This window comes from Canis lupus, chromosome 26, assembly GCF_048164855.1.
Source record: "Canis lupus baileyi chromosome 26, mCanLup2.hap1, whole genome shotgun sequence".
Classification (NCBI taxonomy): Eukaryota; Metazoa; Chordata; class Mammalia; order Carnivora; family Canidae; genus Canis; species Canis lupus.
The window spans coordinates 23,387,133-23,402,797 of NC_132863.1; the positions used below are offsets into that span (position 1 = coordinate 23,387,133).

General features: G+C 41.7%; 1 protein-coding gene and 1 long non-coding RNA gene across 11 annotated transcripts in view; one reads left to right on the plus strand and one right to left on the minus strand.

Moving 5' to 3' along the window:
- TTLL9 (tubulin tyrosine ligase like 9) overlaps positions 1 to 15,665 on the plus strand; it is a 70,539-nt gene that overhangs the window by 1,502 nt on the left and 53,372 nt on the right. For 3 of the 10 annotated variants that reach the window (XM_072800496.1, XM_072800502.1, XM_072800497.1), the window contains exons 1-3: positions 6,212 to 6,325; positions 9,505 to 9,548; positions 14,752 to 14,844. In XM_072800496.1, coding sequence (XP_072656597.1) covers positions 6,311 to 6,325; positions 9,505 to 9,548; positions 14,752 to 14,844 — 152 coding nt within the window. In that variant the 5' untranslated portion in view covers positions 6,212 to 6,310. Of the gene's footprint in view, positions 1 to 6,211; positions 6,326 to 9,504; positions 9,549 to 12,330; positions 12,527 to 14,751; positions 14,845 to 15,235; positions 15,380 to 15,665 lie in introns of those variants that run through there. The other 7 variants (XM_072800500.1, XM_072800501.1, XM_072800504.1 and 4 more) reach the window with 7 other exon arrangements.
- Positions 546 to 6,476, minus strand: LOC140618290 (uncharacterized). Its single transcript, XR_012018479.1, has 3 exons — positions 5,952 to 6,476; positions 1,811 to 1,870; positions 546 to 677 (listed from the first exon to the last, which is right to left on the minus strand). It is a non-coding gene; the product is annotated as an uncharacterized lncRNA (long non-coding RNA).

The following is a 15,665-nucleotide window of genomic DNA, read 5'->3' on the forward strand; positions in this document are numbered from 1 at the left end:
TTCCTCAAATTCAAAATGTACCTGAGGCTGCCTATCTCATTTCTCTTTGTGCTTAGGATTCTCATAAAAACTGACTTATTCAACAAATGCTTACTGAGCACCTACTGTATGGTAGGTACTAGGGACACACAGGTGGCTAAAGCAGACAGGGTTCCTACCTTTGTTGGCTAATAATGTAGACCAACACTGCCCAATAGAAATATAATGTGGGTCACATGTGTAATCTTAAATTTTGTAGCAGCCGCATTAAAACAATAGAAAGAAACAGGTGGTTAATAATCTATTTAGGGACGCCTGGGTGGCTCAGTGGTTGAGCGTCTGCCTTCAGCTCAGGGTGTGATCCTGGGGTCCTGGGATCGAGTCTGGCATTGGGCTCCCCTCAGGGAAACTGTTTCTCCCTCTGCCTATGTCTCTGGCTCTTTCTCTGTCTCTCATGAATAAATAAATAAAATCTTTTTAAAAATTAATGTTTTTAAATTTAATCCAGTATATCCAAAATATTATCATTTCAACATGTAATTGATATTTTAAAATTATTGAGGTATTTTACCTCCTTTTTATTGTATGAAGTCTTTACCACCCAGTGTGCACTTTACACTTAGAGCACAGCTCAGTTCAGGAGCCACATGTCACTTGCTTAACACGTGGCTGGGAGCTACATATCGGACATCTCAGGTCTAGGAGGGAAGGCAAACAAAATAAGCAAATAGAAAAATTGTTTACAAATGCTCACAATTTTCAGGAAAGGAAATAGAAAGAGGCAGGAAGAACCTCTCTAAATAGGCAACATCTGAGCTGAGACCTGACATAGAAGAAAGGCCCAGCTATTTAAAGAGTAGAGAGATTTGGGATACCTGGGTGGCTCAGTGGTTGAGCATCTGCCTTTGGCTTAGGTCAGGGGTCCTGGAATCGAGTCACATATCAGGCTCCCTGCATGGAGCCTGCTTTTCCCTCTGCCTGTGTCTCTGCATCTCTCTCTTTCTCTCTCTGTGTCTCTCATGAATAAATAAATAAAATTTTAGAAAAAAAAAAGAGTAGAGAGATTTCTAGCATAAGGAAGAAGATAAGCAAAGGCCCTGTGGTGGGAAAAGTTTGGCCTTAGTGAACGGCTAGTGGGACTAGGGTGGAAAGGGTGTGCCAAGGGGGTTGAGGCTAACGAGGGAGTGGGGAACCAAGCCTACAGGACTGAGTATGGCCATCATGGGGAGTTTAGGTTTTCCTCCTCTGTGTGATAAAAAGCTGGTGGGAGAACGTAACAAAGGAGGCCATCTGTGTCATCTGGTTTACATTTTAAGTTGGTCACTTTGACCCTTATCTGGAATGAATATATTAGAAAGGTGAAACAGGGAGGCCAGGGAGGCAGTGGTGCCCTGGGACACAGCAGGAGCAGGGAAACTGGACAGAAGGGGACAGACTTAATATTTCAGCAGCGCAGCTGATGGGACTTTGCAAGTAGATTGGATGTGGGGGAAAGGGAGGAATTCTAGGACCATTCCCCATTTTCCTGCCTTGAAAACCACTGTTTGTGCCATGGAAGTGAGAGCAGGGCTTCATCTATTCAACAAATGTTTATCAGGCACCAAGTTATACAGGAAAAATTGCACCAAAGATGTACTGTCTGACGTGTGTTTCCTAGAATGCCCACCCCAGAGATGGCATAAGGAAATACTGACAGAGGAGTCCTCACACTAGTTCCTAGTCCTGGCCCTGGCCTTAGCAGCTCCATGGCCCAGGACAGGTGACCAAATGCCCCTAGGTCTCTTTCCTCATCCACTAAGGGGCAATAATTAACAGTGCTTTGCACTCTTACTTGGTTGTTGGAGGAATAATCAGGTCGCATGTACAAAGGAACTCCATCATGTTAAAAACCCTGTAAAAACACCAGATGTAGTTATTAAGGCTTAACACATTTGATGTCAATGAACTGTCCTGCCTTCGAAAGTGTTACCTGTCAAAAGTTCAATTTGCCTTAGATAAGTCAGGGAGAGATTATTTTATAAAACCAGGAATATGAAGATGCTAAAATGCAGGTCTCACTTTATCACTTCCTTGCTTAAAACCCTTTTGCGTGGTTCACTGTGGTTGGCAAAATAACCATCTCCCCAGAGGGGTCTATGCTCTAATTCCTGGAAATTGTGAGTACATTACGTTATATGAGTAGAGAGATTTAAGGCTGGAGATGGAATTAAAGTAGCTGATCAGCTGACCATGAGATGGAAAGATTGTCCTGGGTTATTTGGGTGGGCCCAATGTCATTCCCCAGGTCGTTGTAAGTGAGAAAGGGAGGCAGGAGAATCGAGTCAGGGGGGATCTGATGATAGAAATAGAGGTCAGAGTGGTATGATTGCTGACTTTTAAGATGGAAGGGGTCATGAGCCAAGGAAAGTGGATGGAAAAGCCAGGAAACAGATTCTCTCCCAGAGCCTCCTGGGAGCCCAGCCCTGCCGACACCTTATCTTAACCTAGTGAAACCTACTTCAGGCTTCTGACCTCAGAAGCTGTAAGCTCATACATTTGTGTTCTTTTAGGTCACTCAGTTTGTGGTAATTACAGCTGCTACAGCTGCAGTAGGAACCTAATACACTCACCAATGCCCTTAAGGAAAATGTTCAATCAAGGCCTTGTGGGATCTGGCTTCTGTCTCTGTAACTTTGAGTAAATTTCCTAAATTTTGTGAATCTCGGTTTCATCATCTGTAAAATGGAAGAACCTCTATAGGTCTGTAGTGAGATTAAGTGGGAGGATATATTTCAAGTTCCTAGTAGAGAGATCAGCACATGACCCATCATCATTATTATCATTATTACTATCATGGAACACCTGACCGGGAGTTAGGAGGCCCTGGTTCTGCTCCCCTCACTAGAGCTCTGTTTTCAGATTTGTAATAAAGGACAAAGGACACAGCAACAACATAGGGGTTTGGCAGCTTCATCTCTTCCCTCTTTCCCACTCTTTCCTGGTCACCCATCTGCATTTGCTTCCACAAACATGCTTCCCTCTCTCTGATTTCCAATTTTGCACACGCCGTTCCCTCCACCTGGAATGTTCTTCCCATCCCCTTTGCCAGACTAAATCCCATTTCCTCCTGCCAATCCTCGCTGACCCCAACTAAAAAATGGTTAGACCCCACTGTTAGACATTCCCAAGGCATCCTAAACTTCTCCCTCAGTCATGGTACTGATATTCTTTTCTTGTTAGGGCAGAAACCAAAAAATAAATCCAGGTAAGAATACCTTGGCCTATTCGCTTCAACTGTGTTGTTTAAATAAAACAAAACATTGCAAACAAACTTAAAATAGTTAAAGTTTCCTATCCTCTCTCCTCTTCCTTCACTATCGCTAGAGGAAACCACTATCAGGAATCTGGTGGCATCTTTCTAGTCTGTACGTTTTGTAAAGATTTTATTTATTTATTTATTTATTTATTTATTTATTTATTTATTTTTATTTATTTATTTAAGAGAGAATATGAGAGGGGAGGCGGGGTAGAGGGAAAAGCAGCCCTCTTGCTGAGAAGGGGCTCAATCCCAGGACCCCAAGATCATGACCTGAATTGAGGGCAGACACTTAACTGACTGAGCCACCCAGGCACCCCTCTAGCCTGCATTTTTAAACTTTTAATACCAATGTAACCATATTTTGTAGAATATACTTTGTTGTGTTCAAAATTAATACAAATTTCAACCTTTGAAAATATTTATCATTCTATAACTCTCTTTTATTCATTCAACAGTAGGTTTGGGGATCCCTGGGTGGTGCAGCGGTTTAGCGCCTGCCTTTGGCCCAGGGCGCGATCCTGGAGACCTGGGATCGAGTCCCACGTCGGGCTCCCAGTGCGTGGAGCCTGCTTCTCCCTCTGCCTATGTCTCTGCCTCTCTCTCTCTGTGTGTGTGACTATAATAAAAAAAAAAACAAAAAAACAGTAGGTTTGGAGGATATTTTTATGTTGATATAGATCTGGACCACTAATTTTTATCACTGCATAATATTTTTTTAGAATATATTCCATTTGGGGATCCCTGGGTGGCTCAGCAGTTTAGCGCCTGCCTTCAGCCCAGGGCGTGATCCTGGAGTCTCAGGATCGAGTCCCACATTGGGCTCACTACATGGAGCCTGCTTCTCCCTCTGCCTGTGTCTCTGCCTCTCTCTCTCAGTCTGTGTCTCTCATGAATAAATAAAATCTTAAAAAAGAAAAAAATATATTCCATTTTATTAATCCATCTCACTATGAGTGGACATTTAGATTGTTCCTAGTATTTCCCATAATTATAAGAGTGTTGCAATGAACATCCTTGTTAGGGAAAAATGTCCACCTTGCGCATTAGCTTCAAAGTGATAGTCTCTGGGTTGTACAGCTGTGTTCAGAGAGCCTGTAGGATATATGTCCAGTAGTGGAATCAAATTGTAAGTTGTGTGCATTTTCAACTTTATGAGATATTGCAAATTGCCTTATTAGTGTGAGTCTACCAATAGCATATAAAAGTTGAGTTTCCCTACATCCTCAAGGTGTCCTCCTCCTTTTAAAACATTTTTTAATTAATTAATTAATTAATTAATTTATTTATTTATGTAGCTTGTCTTTTAATTAAACTTATAATGTCTTTTGTTATATGGCAGTTTAGATTTTGAGAAAGTCAGGTTAACTTTTTTCCACTATGACTTGTACTTTATTAAGAAATCCTAAAAAAAAAAAAAAAAAAAGAAATCCTTTCCCACCTTGACATCATAAAATATTACATATATGTATATATATATATATATTTAAATATTTTTTCTAATAGTCTGAAGCATTTGTTTGCTGTATTTATTCTTTAGCCTATTTGAATTAGGCATCTATTTTTCACTCCTTTTTTTTAAAAGATTTTATTTATTCGTGAGAGACACAGAGAGAGGCAGAGACACAGGCAGATGGAGAAGCAGGCTCCGTGCAGAAACCCTGATGTGGGACTCGATCCCGGAACTCCAGGATCAGGCCTTGAGCCAAAGGCAGATGTTTAACCTCTGAGCCACCCAAAGCGTCCCTATTTTTCACTCCTATGGAAAGCCAGTTTCTCAATGCCATTTACTGAGTCCTCCATACTTTCCCCACTAATTTATGATGCCACTTCTATTGTACATTAAGTTAAAACACACACACATACACAAATACACCCGTATCTGTTTCTAGGATCCCCATATTATTCCACTGATATTTGCATTTCTTGGGTTGAGAAGGTCTCTCAAAAGTCCTAGTTGGATTTGAAAGAAATCACACATTTTTGATATTGAGTCTTCCTGTCCATGAACATGGTATATATATCCCTCCATTTATTCAGGCCTTTTTAATGTCCTTCAATGTTTTGTAACTTTCCCTATGAGAATATAAACTCCACAAGGGCAGATATTTGTTGGTTTCCTTCATTGCTGTATCTGTGAGGACAGAGTCAAGAGTGAGGCATGCCATAGAGTAGAGGCTTGATAAGAATTTGTCATTAATAAAATGTCTTGCATATATTTTATTAGATATATTCCTACATAACTTATATTTTGTTGCTGTGAAACATCACATTTTTAAAAAACAGTTTCTATTCAGCTCTGGTTAGCCTATAGAAGACCCAGTGCAGTGGAGAAGTGAGGTAGGGAAAGCAGGGAGCCAATACAGAGTGCGATGAGGAATAAGTTGCTACTTCAAGTTAGGTGCAGTGGAGAGAGTATCGGATTTGTGTTCTAAAAAGCTCTTCAACTACCTTGCCAAGAATGAGTTAGAATGGATAGGGCAGGAGTGGGCACTGGCAGACTCATCAGGAGGCTACAGCAGGAGTTGAGGTGAATCCTGTATGGAGTTGGTGCCTAAGAATTAGAGAGAGTGGCTGAGAAAAAGCAGAAGTCTGACTAGCTGCGTTACCAACTATCCAAATGACAAGGCGACTTAGTAAGGGATCCAGTAAGGAAACTTTGTACCGTTGCATTTACCAAAAGCTGACAACTTTTCAGACAGAGCGCTCTTAGGTCTAGCGAAATGCAGCTGGAGGAAGCGCTGGGCAGTCCGTGCCCGCCCAGGGCAGCCACTCTCTGGCCGTGTACGCCCCAGGGTCGCAGAGGAGAGGGGCTGGGAGAAAAAGGTCGAACGAAGTAAGAGGGTCTGGGCCTCCCGGGCGCGCAAGAGCTTTCGGGTGCTGGGATCAGACACTAGACTGCGAACCCTGCGAGGAGGAGGGCCTTTAGCTCATCCAATCAGAGAGGAGGATCCGGCCTCCATCACCTTGGCAACGGGACGCGGAGGCTGGAGCTGTTGCGGTGGCGGTTTGGGTCCGGCCCTGGTGAATCGTACCATGTCGCGCCCGAAGGTAGGAGTGCCGCGGAATCCAGATGCTTTCCTCGTCCTTAGAGAAGGGGGGAGGCCTCGGAGGCATTCCGACTTGGGGGGGGGGGGGTCTCCGCGAAATGATTCTGGATCGAGTGGGATTTTCGGAAAACGATGAATTCAGAGAAGAAACTTCAAGCCCTGGCTGGCCGCGCGCCGCGGAGGAGCTGCACGAGTCCACCACCAGGCTTGCTCGCGGGAAAGTTACGAAAATCTGAGATTCTAAACTGTATTCAGCGATTTCTGTGACCCTGGGGGAACCTGAGAATTTTCGATTTCCTGACCTGGAAAAGCTCCTAGAAATCTATTCATCCCGCCTCCCCCTTGCCTACCCATCCATCCATTCATAATGGAATAGATGCCCATCCTAAAATGCTAATCAATGACTTCTCTAAATTCTTACCAATAAGGACACAGAAGTGAATTAGACAAGTCTCTGTCCTTTATTTTTATTTTTTTTAAAGATTTTATTTATTTATTCATGAGAGACACAGAGAGAGAGAGAGGCAGAGATACAGGCAGAGAGAGAAGCAGGCTCCATGCAGGGAGCCCGACGTGGGACTTGATCCTGGGTCTCCAGGATCACACTCTGGGCCGAAGGCAGTGCTAAACCGCTGAGCCACCCAGGCTGCCCAAGTCTCTGTCCTTTAGGAGTACACCGGCCAACTCACCCACTTTAATGGGAAAAATGTGACCCAAAGAAGGGAAAGGAATACTCTGGAATCCATCATCCTCCCTGCCATTAGCCTACTTCTTACCCCTTGTTCTACTTCTCATGAATTGGCACCCCCATGTCTTTAATTCCCTCTCATAAGAAAACAAAACAAAACAAAACAAAAAACGAATGATTACATTGGGCCCACTCAGGTAATCCAGGATAATGTCTCTATTCTAAAGTCAGTTGATTATATCTGCAACCTTAATTTCCCTTTGTAATGTAACGTATTCACAGGTTCTGGGATATTAGGACTTGGACATCTTTGGAAGAGCATTATTCTGCCTACCACAATATTCTATCATCGAATAATTGGGAAATGAAAATTTAAAAATATTATTTAAAATTGCATCACAGGGACACCTGGGTGGCTCAGCAGTTGAGCATCTGCTTTCAGCTCAGGGTCTGATCCCAGGAGCCAGGATCGAGTCCTGCATCGGGCTCCCTGTGAAGAGCCTGCTTCTCCCTCTGCCTGTGCCTCTGCCTCTCTCTCTCTCCGTGTCTCTCATGAATAAATAAATGTTTTTTTAAAATAGCATCACAAAATCAAATACTTATGAATAAATTTCATTTAAAACGTCCAAGACTTCTGTACTGAAAACTAGAAAATATTTTTTTATTTTTTATTTATTTATTTATTTTTTGAAAACTAGAAAATATTGTGGAAAGAAATTAAAGAAGACTTAAGTTAATGGAGAGATAGACCATATTCATGGATTGGAAGCCTTAATACTTGATAATATCACTTCCCAAAATGATCTACAGATTGAGTACACTCCCAATAAAATCCCAACACACTTTTTTGGCAGAAATTAACAAACTGATTCTAAAATTTATATTGAAGTGCAAATGACCCCCAATTGCAAAGATAATCTTGAAGAAAACAAAGTTAGAGGACTCATACTATCTGATTTCAAGATTTACTAGAAAACTATTATAGTTAAGATAGTGCAGTAGTAACTTAAGGGTAGACAAATAAGTAAAACAGTCTAGAGATAGACCTACATATACACAGCCAACTGAATTTTGACAGAAGAGTCAATGCAACTCAGTGAGGAAAGGAAAAGTGTTTCAACCAAAGACTGGATAAACATAAAGGAAATAGAACTGAAAACATGAAAGAGTATAAAATATATACCAAAAAAGAGTAGGACACCTTACTAGTGCTGGGGGAGTTACAGGGGCTTGAATGTCTCCTGGGATAAGAGTTCACTTGCTTTTGTAGGCGCTAATTTCTGTCAGTTTCATAAAGCAGTATCCTCTATCCCTTTCTAATGGTTCTTTTGAAGGATAGGATAGTGTGGTAAGCAGAATTATAGGTGATCCCCAAGATTCTCACCCCTTGTGTATGTACCTTGTATAATTCTTTCCCTTTCAGTGTGGGTGGAGCCTGTGAATTTGATGGGATAGTTACTACCATGATTATATGACATGCATCACATAGGACTCTATTGTGGATGACTTGGAGTGGGGAGGGTTGGAAGTCAGAGAAATGAGTTCCTGCTGGCCTGGAAGAAAGCAAACATCCATGTTGTGAATTGCCTAGGCGTCCATGTTGAAAAGAACTGCACGTGGCCTCTAGTTGCTGAGAGCAGTCCCCAGTCAACAGCTAGCAAGTAAACAGTAAAAGCAAATAAATCAGTCTGGCAACCTCAAGCACTGAACTCTGCCAACAATCTAAAATGACCTTGGAAAAGGACCCCAAGCCCATGTACGAGAACCATAACCCAGGCCATCACCTTGGTTGTGGCCTTGTGAGACCTGGCTAGAAGATCCAGCTAAGCCATGCCTAAGACTCCTGGCCAATGGAAATTGCAAGACATAAATTTGTATTATTTTAAGCCATCAAGTTTGTGGCAATTTGTTATGCAGTAATAGAAAACTAATGTAGATGACAAATCTGTCCAAGTTGCAATGGTCATCCTGCACAAGACTATTTTGATTTCTTTTTTCATTCCTGCCATTAGGGATCAGTCTACCAGGACTAAAGGAATGGTAGAAGCAAAATAATACCCACACCCCACTGAGTATTTGAACGGTCCATTTTGGGTGGAAGAAATTAACTTCGCTCTGAGTCTTTGACCCAGCCCCCTTCTGGACCATGGATCTAGTCAAACATTCAAGTTTCAGTTCCTTCTCACAGAGCCTGCTGAACTCAGCCCTCAAAACTGGGGTTCAGGGTTGGACCTTTGGAGCACTAAAAGCTAAGTCATGCCTGCAGAACAATCCTGTGAGGTGGGTCCTTGAACACTTGGAGATTTATTCCAAGGACCAAGTTGGTGGGCACATGCTGACCAGTGTGAACTTGGCCAGGCTGTTTCATGTCTCAGGAATTGGGCAATGTTGCATCTGATGGTTTGAGCCTTTTAATATCGGCAGTAAATTGAGCTGGGAAGGCAGGGTGGATATGCAGAACCAATTACATCACTTTCTTTTTCTCCTTGCAGAATCAAAACTACAAGGGCCATGGACTGTCAAAGGGAAAAGAACGGTGAGTGGTCCCATGCAATCTAATAAATACAGAACTAACTTCCTTCCTTCTTTCCTTTTTCCATCTTTCTACTCCTTCTTTACTTCAATAATGATAATAATAATAATAATAATAATAAATGATCACTGAGCACTTACCATGTGCCAGACTAGTCATTTGACCTGTATAATCTTTTTGAGTCCTTACCACAATCCTTCAAAGTAGACATTACTTTTGGGTCAGATGGGAAAACTGAAGCTCAGAGAGGCTAGGTAACTTACTCAAGACTATAGGATCAGTTAGTGCCAGAGCCTGTTGGGCTCCAGGGCCCATGTGGTATCTATCTATGCCCTCCTGCTTCCTTCAACAACCACATGATGACATGATCACTCCAATGTCAACTCTGCTCTGGTCCTCTGCTTCCCTCTGCAGCAGTAATCTGGGTGCAGAAGTCAGCACCTCATTGGATCCACTAAATGGAATCTACTCATACAGAGCAGGAGAGAGCAATGTAGACTTTCCTGAAGTATTTTTGTAGGGAGTCAGAGGAGGTTACATCGCATACACTGTGACACATATTTTAGATATTTCTATTCTATTTCATTCAATATTTCCCTCTTTCGAAAGTCACATCTGGCAACACTGCCACTGAGGAGGGCATGCGTGGTCTGTGACCCTTCCCTCATACAGCACACATCAGAGCAATTCAGCACTCTTCCAGATGCTGATCCTACACTTACACACCTGTGCCTGCTCTAACCAAAAAAAAGGGCACTTCAGTTACCAGGATATGTTTTATTAGTCCAGACACCAATTAGAAATGTGTTTATCTACAAGTAATAGGAAACCCAACTAGTAGTAGCTTTAAAAAAATTGTATTAAATTTCCTCATGTAACAAAGAATCTGGAAGACTGGTGCAGTGGTTCAACACTGTCAGAGTTAGTGCCCTTGTGATTCTCTTGATCTTTTCCCTATGGACACCCAAAGGGTTGCTACAGCTCCAGCCCTCATGTTGAGATCAAGATGGGAAGAAGTGAGGAAGTAAGTCTCAAGCCACATCTCTTTCTCTCTTTATTTTAATCAAAAGAACCAATGCTTTCCAAGAACCCACCCTCTTGAGCAATCTTACATTTTTATCTTACTGACCAGAATTGTGTCACATGGACACCTCTAGCTGCACGAGACTAGGAATATAAGTTACATAGATGATGTTATATTATTATTTTACGTGCTGCTTTTGTCACATAAAATTATATTTTCAGTATTCATGTTGGTGCATGTAAGTCTGGACACATTTTAACTACTATATGTGTTCCATTGTATACCACTAGCTATTTATCTACTTCCTGTTGAAAGGCCTTTAGGTTTTGTCTTAGTATTGATTTCCTCCAGAAGCAAGCCTTGAAACAAGGATGTGAGAGCAGATTATTTGGAAGGTCAGAAGGTGATTCCAGTAAGCATTGGCAGGGAAATGAGGATGTGAGACAGCTAAGGGAAAGAAACCAATAAAAGGTGCATTACTGACAGGTTATTGTGGTGGGCAGGTGGGGCTCAATCTGGGGATTCCTAGGAGCTAGCACAGAAGACACTGCAGACTTATCCAAGGTGAGCGATGAGGAGCTGGAGGATTAATCCATCACCTCCAGTTGTCACTGGTTGTGTGCTGTTGGGGGAGGGGACTTTGGATCTACTTTAAGCACTGGCTGAGCAGACTCTGGGAGCCAGAAAAAGTCCTCAGGCAAAAAGTTGCAAGTGCTGGCAGTGGAAAGCCCTCTGACTGACTTGCACAGGAATGGAGAATGCCCAAGGGACAAGGGTGGACTACCAACTGTGTGCTGTAGGTTATTTCCATAAAAAAATATTGATAGTTATAAATGAGCATCCCTGCCCAGTGCATACATAAGGTATCTATCTTGAGTACAGAGCTAGGATGGAACTGCCAGGTATAGAGTATGTGCAAATTCAATTTTACTAAATACTGTCATGTAGTTTTCCAGAGTGCCTTCTACCAGCAGGAGAAGAATTTCCAATTTTAGCACATTGTTGCCAAACTTGGACTTTTAGATTTTTGCCAGTCTAATGTGTATGAATAGTACCTGACAGTTTTAATATGCCAAATTGCTCTCTAAAGATTTATCCAATTTACAGTTCCATCAGTATTATAGGATAATTATCATTTCCACATTCTTGCAAATGCTTGGTATTTGTCTGGTTTTAAACATTTTCCCCAATCTGATGGATTTTGAAATTGTTTCTCTTCATTGTTTTGGATTAAGTTTTAAATGCTCCTTACTTTACTACTTTAGAGCAGTGGTTCTTAACATTTGAGGCCAGGATTTCTTTACTACTTAAAAATTATTGTGGACTCATTAATTTTTGTGCCAATATCATATTAGAAATATTGTCAATATCATATTAGAAATTTAAAGTGATAAATTAAAAATATTAATTCATTTAAAAAGCAACAGTGTACTCTACCTGATAGCATAAATAATGTATTTTTATGAACTTTTAAAAAAAGATTTTAATTATTTATTTGACAGAGAGAGAGAGAGTACAGGCAGGGGGAGCAGCAGCCAGAGGGTGAGGGAGAAGCAGGCTCTCTGCTGAGCAGGGAGCCCGATGCCAGACTCAATCCTAGGACCTTGAGATCATGACCCAAATGTAAGGCAGATGCTTAACTGACTGAGCCACCCAGGTGCCCCTATTTTTATGAACTTTAACTGTATTCTCCCTCCCCCAAATTTACTAAAATGAGTAGTAATTGTTTTTACACTTTTTGTGAATTTCTTTAATGTCTAGCTCAATAGAAAACATTTGGCCTCCCAAATCTTCTGGACTCAGTCTGTTGTGATATGTTGTTTCGGTTGAAGAACGGGAAGAAAATCCAGCCTCACAAAGATATGTAGTTGGAAAAGAGAGAACTTTGCGTACTTCTGAAAGACGGTTGGGGACCCTGAGGAATACTGGGACCACTCATCAAGAATCACTATTCTAGGTGCATATTAACAATATGCATCCTCAACTCATCACTGTCTATTAGGAATCAGTATTGTACCACTTCCTGCACAACACAAGAACCCTAGAACAGCATGCTCTATTTACTCCCCTCTGGTCCTTTATGCTGTTGTTTTTGTCATGTATTTAAACACTAAAGAAAATTCTTCAGGCAGAAGGAAAATTATACCAGATGGAGATTCAGACCTACAAAAGGACTAATGTGTGAAGAGAGAGAGAGAGATTGATTTTCCAAAGATCGTAAACCCTTTCCTCTGACTAGTAGGTTGGGAGCTGCTTATCTGATTCCTCCTAAAGCTGAGTGAAACATGGACTGGACTGAAGCTTTAGTTACACTGAGTTCACTCCAAGCACAACCCCCTGTACTGCTGTTTTGAGCTTTTGCTCTGTGAGGGGGTTAGAGGGCAGTTTGGGTTTTGTTTGTTTGTTTATTGTGGTTTTTTTTTTTTTTTGGTTCACTTTTGTACTCAACGCTGCCAGTACACACACCCCATCAATGTGCATGAGTATGGTTTTTCTCTCAGCTTTACTGTGTTCTCTATGGGCTTCTTTCTCAAGCAAGTTTAATGCAATGTTGTTTTGGTTTGGTTTGGTTTTGGAATGGGGCTCTTTCAGATTTTGATTTGTTTGGCCACCCTATGTATTGCCTGAGGTCAGCTGCTTTCTCCTGGAGCCTGCAAAGTTTTTTCTCCACAGCTGGCTCATTCCTCCCCTTGCCCACACTCAGATACTCCCCAAACCTAGAAAATGCTGTATCTCACTGCTCCCTCACGAAAGGCTTCTTTCTCTCCAGAATCAGTTCATCAAGTTTTCTTTTGTCCATTGCTCTCCACTAGCCCCATAGTCAAGTGTGATATCTATTTTGCACATTTTTTCCCTTGTTGTTACTGTAGGACTGAAAATTTTTCACATCCTTTCATATTGTGACCTGAAGCAGAAATCCTCTCCTTGGTATTTTAATTTACTTGATTGCTGGGAAGGTTGAGGATCTTTACACCTGTGTATTAGTAAGTTTTCTCTGCTGTGAATTGCCTGTTCATATCCCCTAGGCATTTTTCTATTGAGTTCTTTGTCTTTTTCTTAATGATTTGTAGGATCTCTTTATGTACTTGGTCCTAAAGTCTTATGGATTGTAAGTATTGCAAATATTTTATCTTAATCTATAGCCAGTCCTTTATTTGTGGTATATTTTGTTACAGAGCTCTGTTTACGTACAGAAATGTGCATACATCATAACTTTACAGCTCAATGAATTAGCTTTTTTTTTCAGCTCAATGAATTTTCATCAACTTATTATACCCACATTAGGAAACAAAAATCATCAACACCCCAGAATGCCACTCATGCCCTCTCCCAATCATTCCCCCGCAAAAGTAGCCATTATCCAGATTTCTAAAGGTGTGTTAAATTTTTTAAATTAAATATTGACTTTGAGAATCATGGATTCCTATGCAGTTGTAAGAAATAATACAGTGAGATCCCGTGTGCTCTGTACTTGGTTCCCCCAGTGGTAACAGAGAGTAAAACTATACAGTAGAGCATCACAACCAGGATATTGACATCCGTAAGGAAAATTCCCAAAGCCACCCACAAGGATCCCTCATAGCCACACCCATTCCCTCCTTCTCCTTCTGCCTTCTCCCACAGTCCCACCCTCACCCTGTCCTTAATGCTCCGCAACTGCTAATCTGTTCTCCATTTCAATGATTTTGTTATTTCAAAAAGTTATATAAGTGGAATTGTACAGTATTATAATAACCTTTTGAGATTGGCATTTTTCACTTGACATAATTCCCTAGAGATGCATCCAGGTTGAATGTATAAATATTTCACATTTTTATTGCTAACTAGTATTCCGTGATATGGATAGACCACTATTTGTTTAACCATTCACCTGTTGAAGGACATCTGGGTTTGTTACTAGTTTGAGGCTATTATTTTTTTTAAGACTTTATTTATTTATTAATGAGAGACACAGAGAGAGGCAGAGACATAGGCAGAGGGAGAAGCAGGCTCCCCATAGGGAGCCTGATGCGAGACTCCATCCCAGGATCCCAGGATCATGACCCAAGCCAAAGGCAGACACTCAACCACTGAGCATTCCAGGTGCCCCAGTTTGGGGCTATTATGAATAAGGCTGCTACGAACATCCTGGTACAGGTTTCTGTGTGATCCTGAGCAAGCGTTCTGTTGCCTTTCTTGCAGAGAGCAGAGAGCATCAATCCGATTCAAGACCACTCTCATGAATACTCTCATGGATGTCCTTCGCCACAGGCCAGGATGGGTGGAAGTAAAGGAGTAAGACACCTCCCCAGCCCCTGCCAACCTCATCCCTCCTTCCCTTTGCCTCACAGGTCCTTGTCTCCCTCTGTTTTCTCCCAGTTCCCATTAGTGGCTATTGGGACTTGTGCAAAGGGACCAACACTTATTTAGGACTCAAAATGTATCAGGTGTCTTATGGACACCCTCTGTCTTTTTAAGCCTTCAACCATCCTGTAAGATATGATTATGTTCAGATGTATTAAGTCAATTGTTGAAGGTCACACAGAACATAAGAGTCAGAGTGGGGTTCACATTCAGTTCTATTGGACTATTCCACAGGCAGTGTTCTAGAGCTCTCCAGAATCAAGAAACGCAGCCATCACCCACTAGCTGGCTTGACTCCAGTGACCTGGCAAGTCCAGGTCAAGGGCTGCTCTTTCCTGGTTACTTACTAGTTCTGTGATCTTGAACAAGTTACTTGACCGCAAGCCTACATTTCTTCTTCTATGCTAGGCCCTGGGGATACTGAGATGAACAAGCATCCAATGCCTGGCACATAGTAGGTGCTAACGTAAGTTAGGGTTAAGATTTGGATGCATGTAACAGAGACCCAAAGTAAAAGAGGCTTTGACAGACTGGAAGTTATTTTTGTCTCCCATTGAAGTTCAGATGTAGGAAGTTCAGAGACAAGACAGTATAGAAATTTGGATCCATCCACTTCCATCTTTCCATTCTGCTATCCTGTCAGTGAGGTCCTTGTCATCAGGGTCTAGGGTAAAGCTCCACCATTACATCCAGAGTCCAAGCAACAGTAGGTTGGAAAAAGGCAAGAAAATGCATCCCCTGCCCTTGAAGAG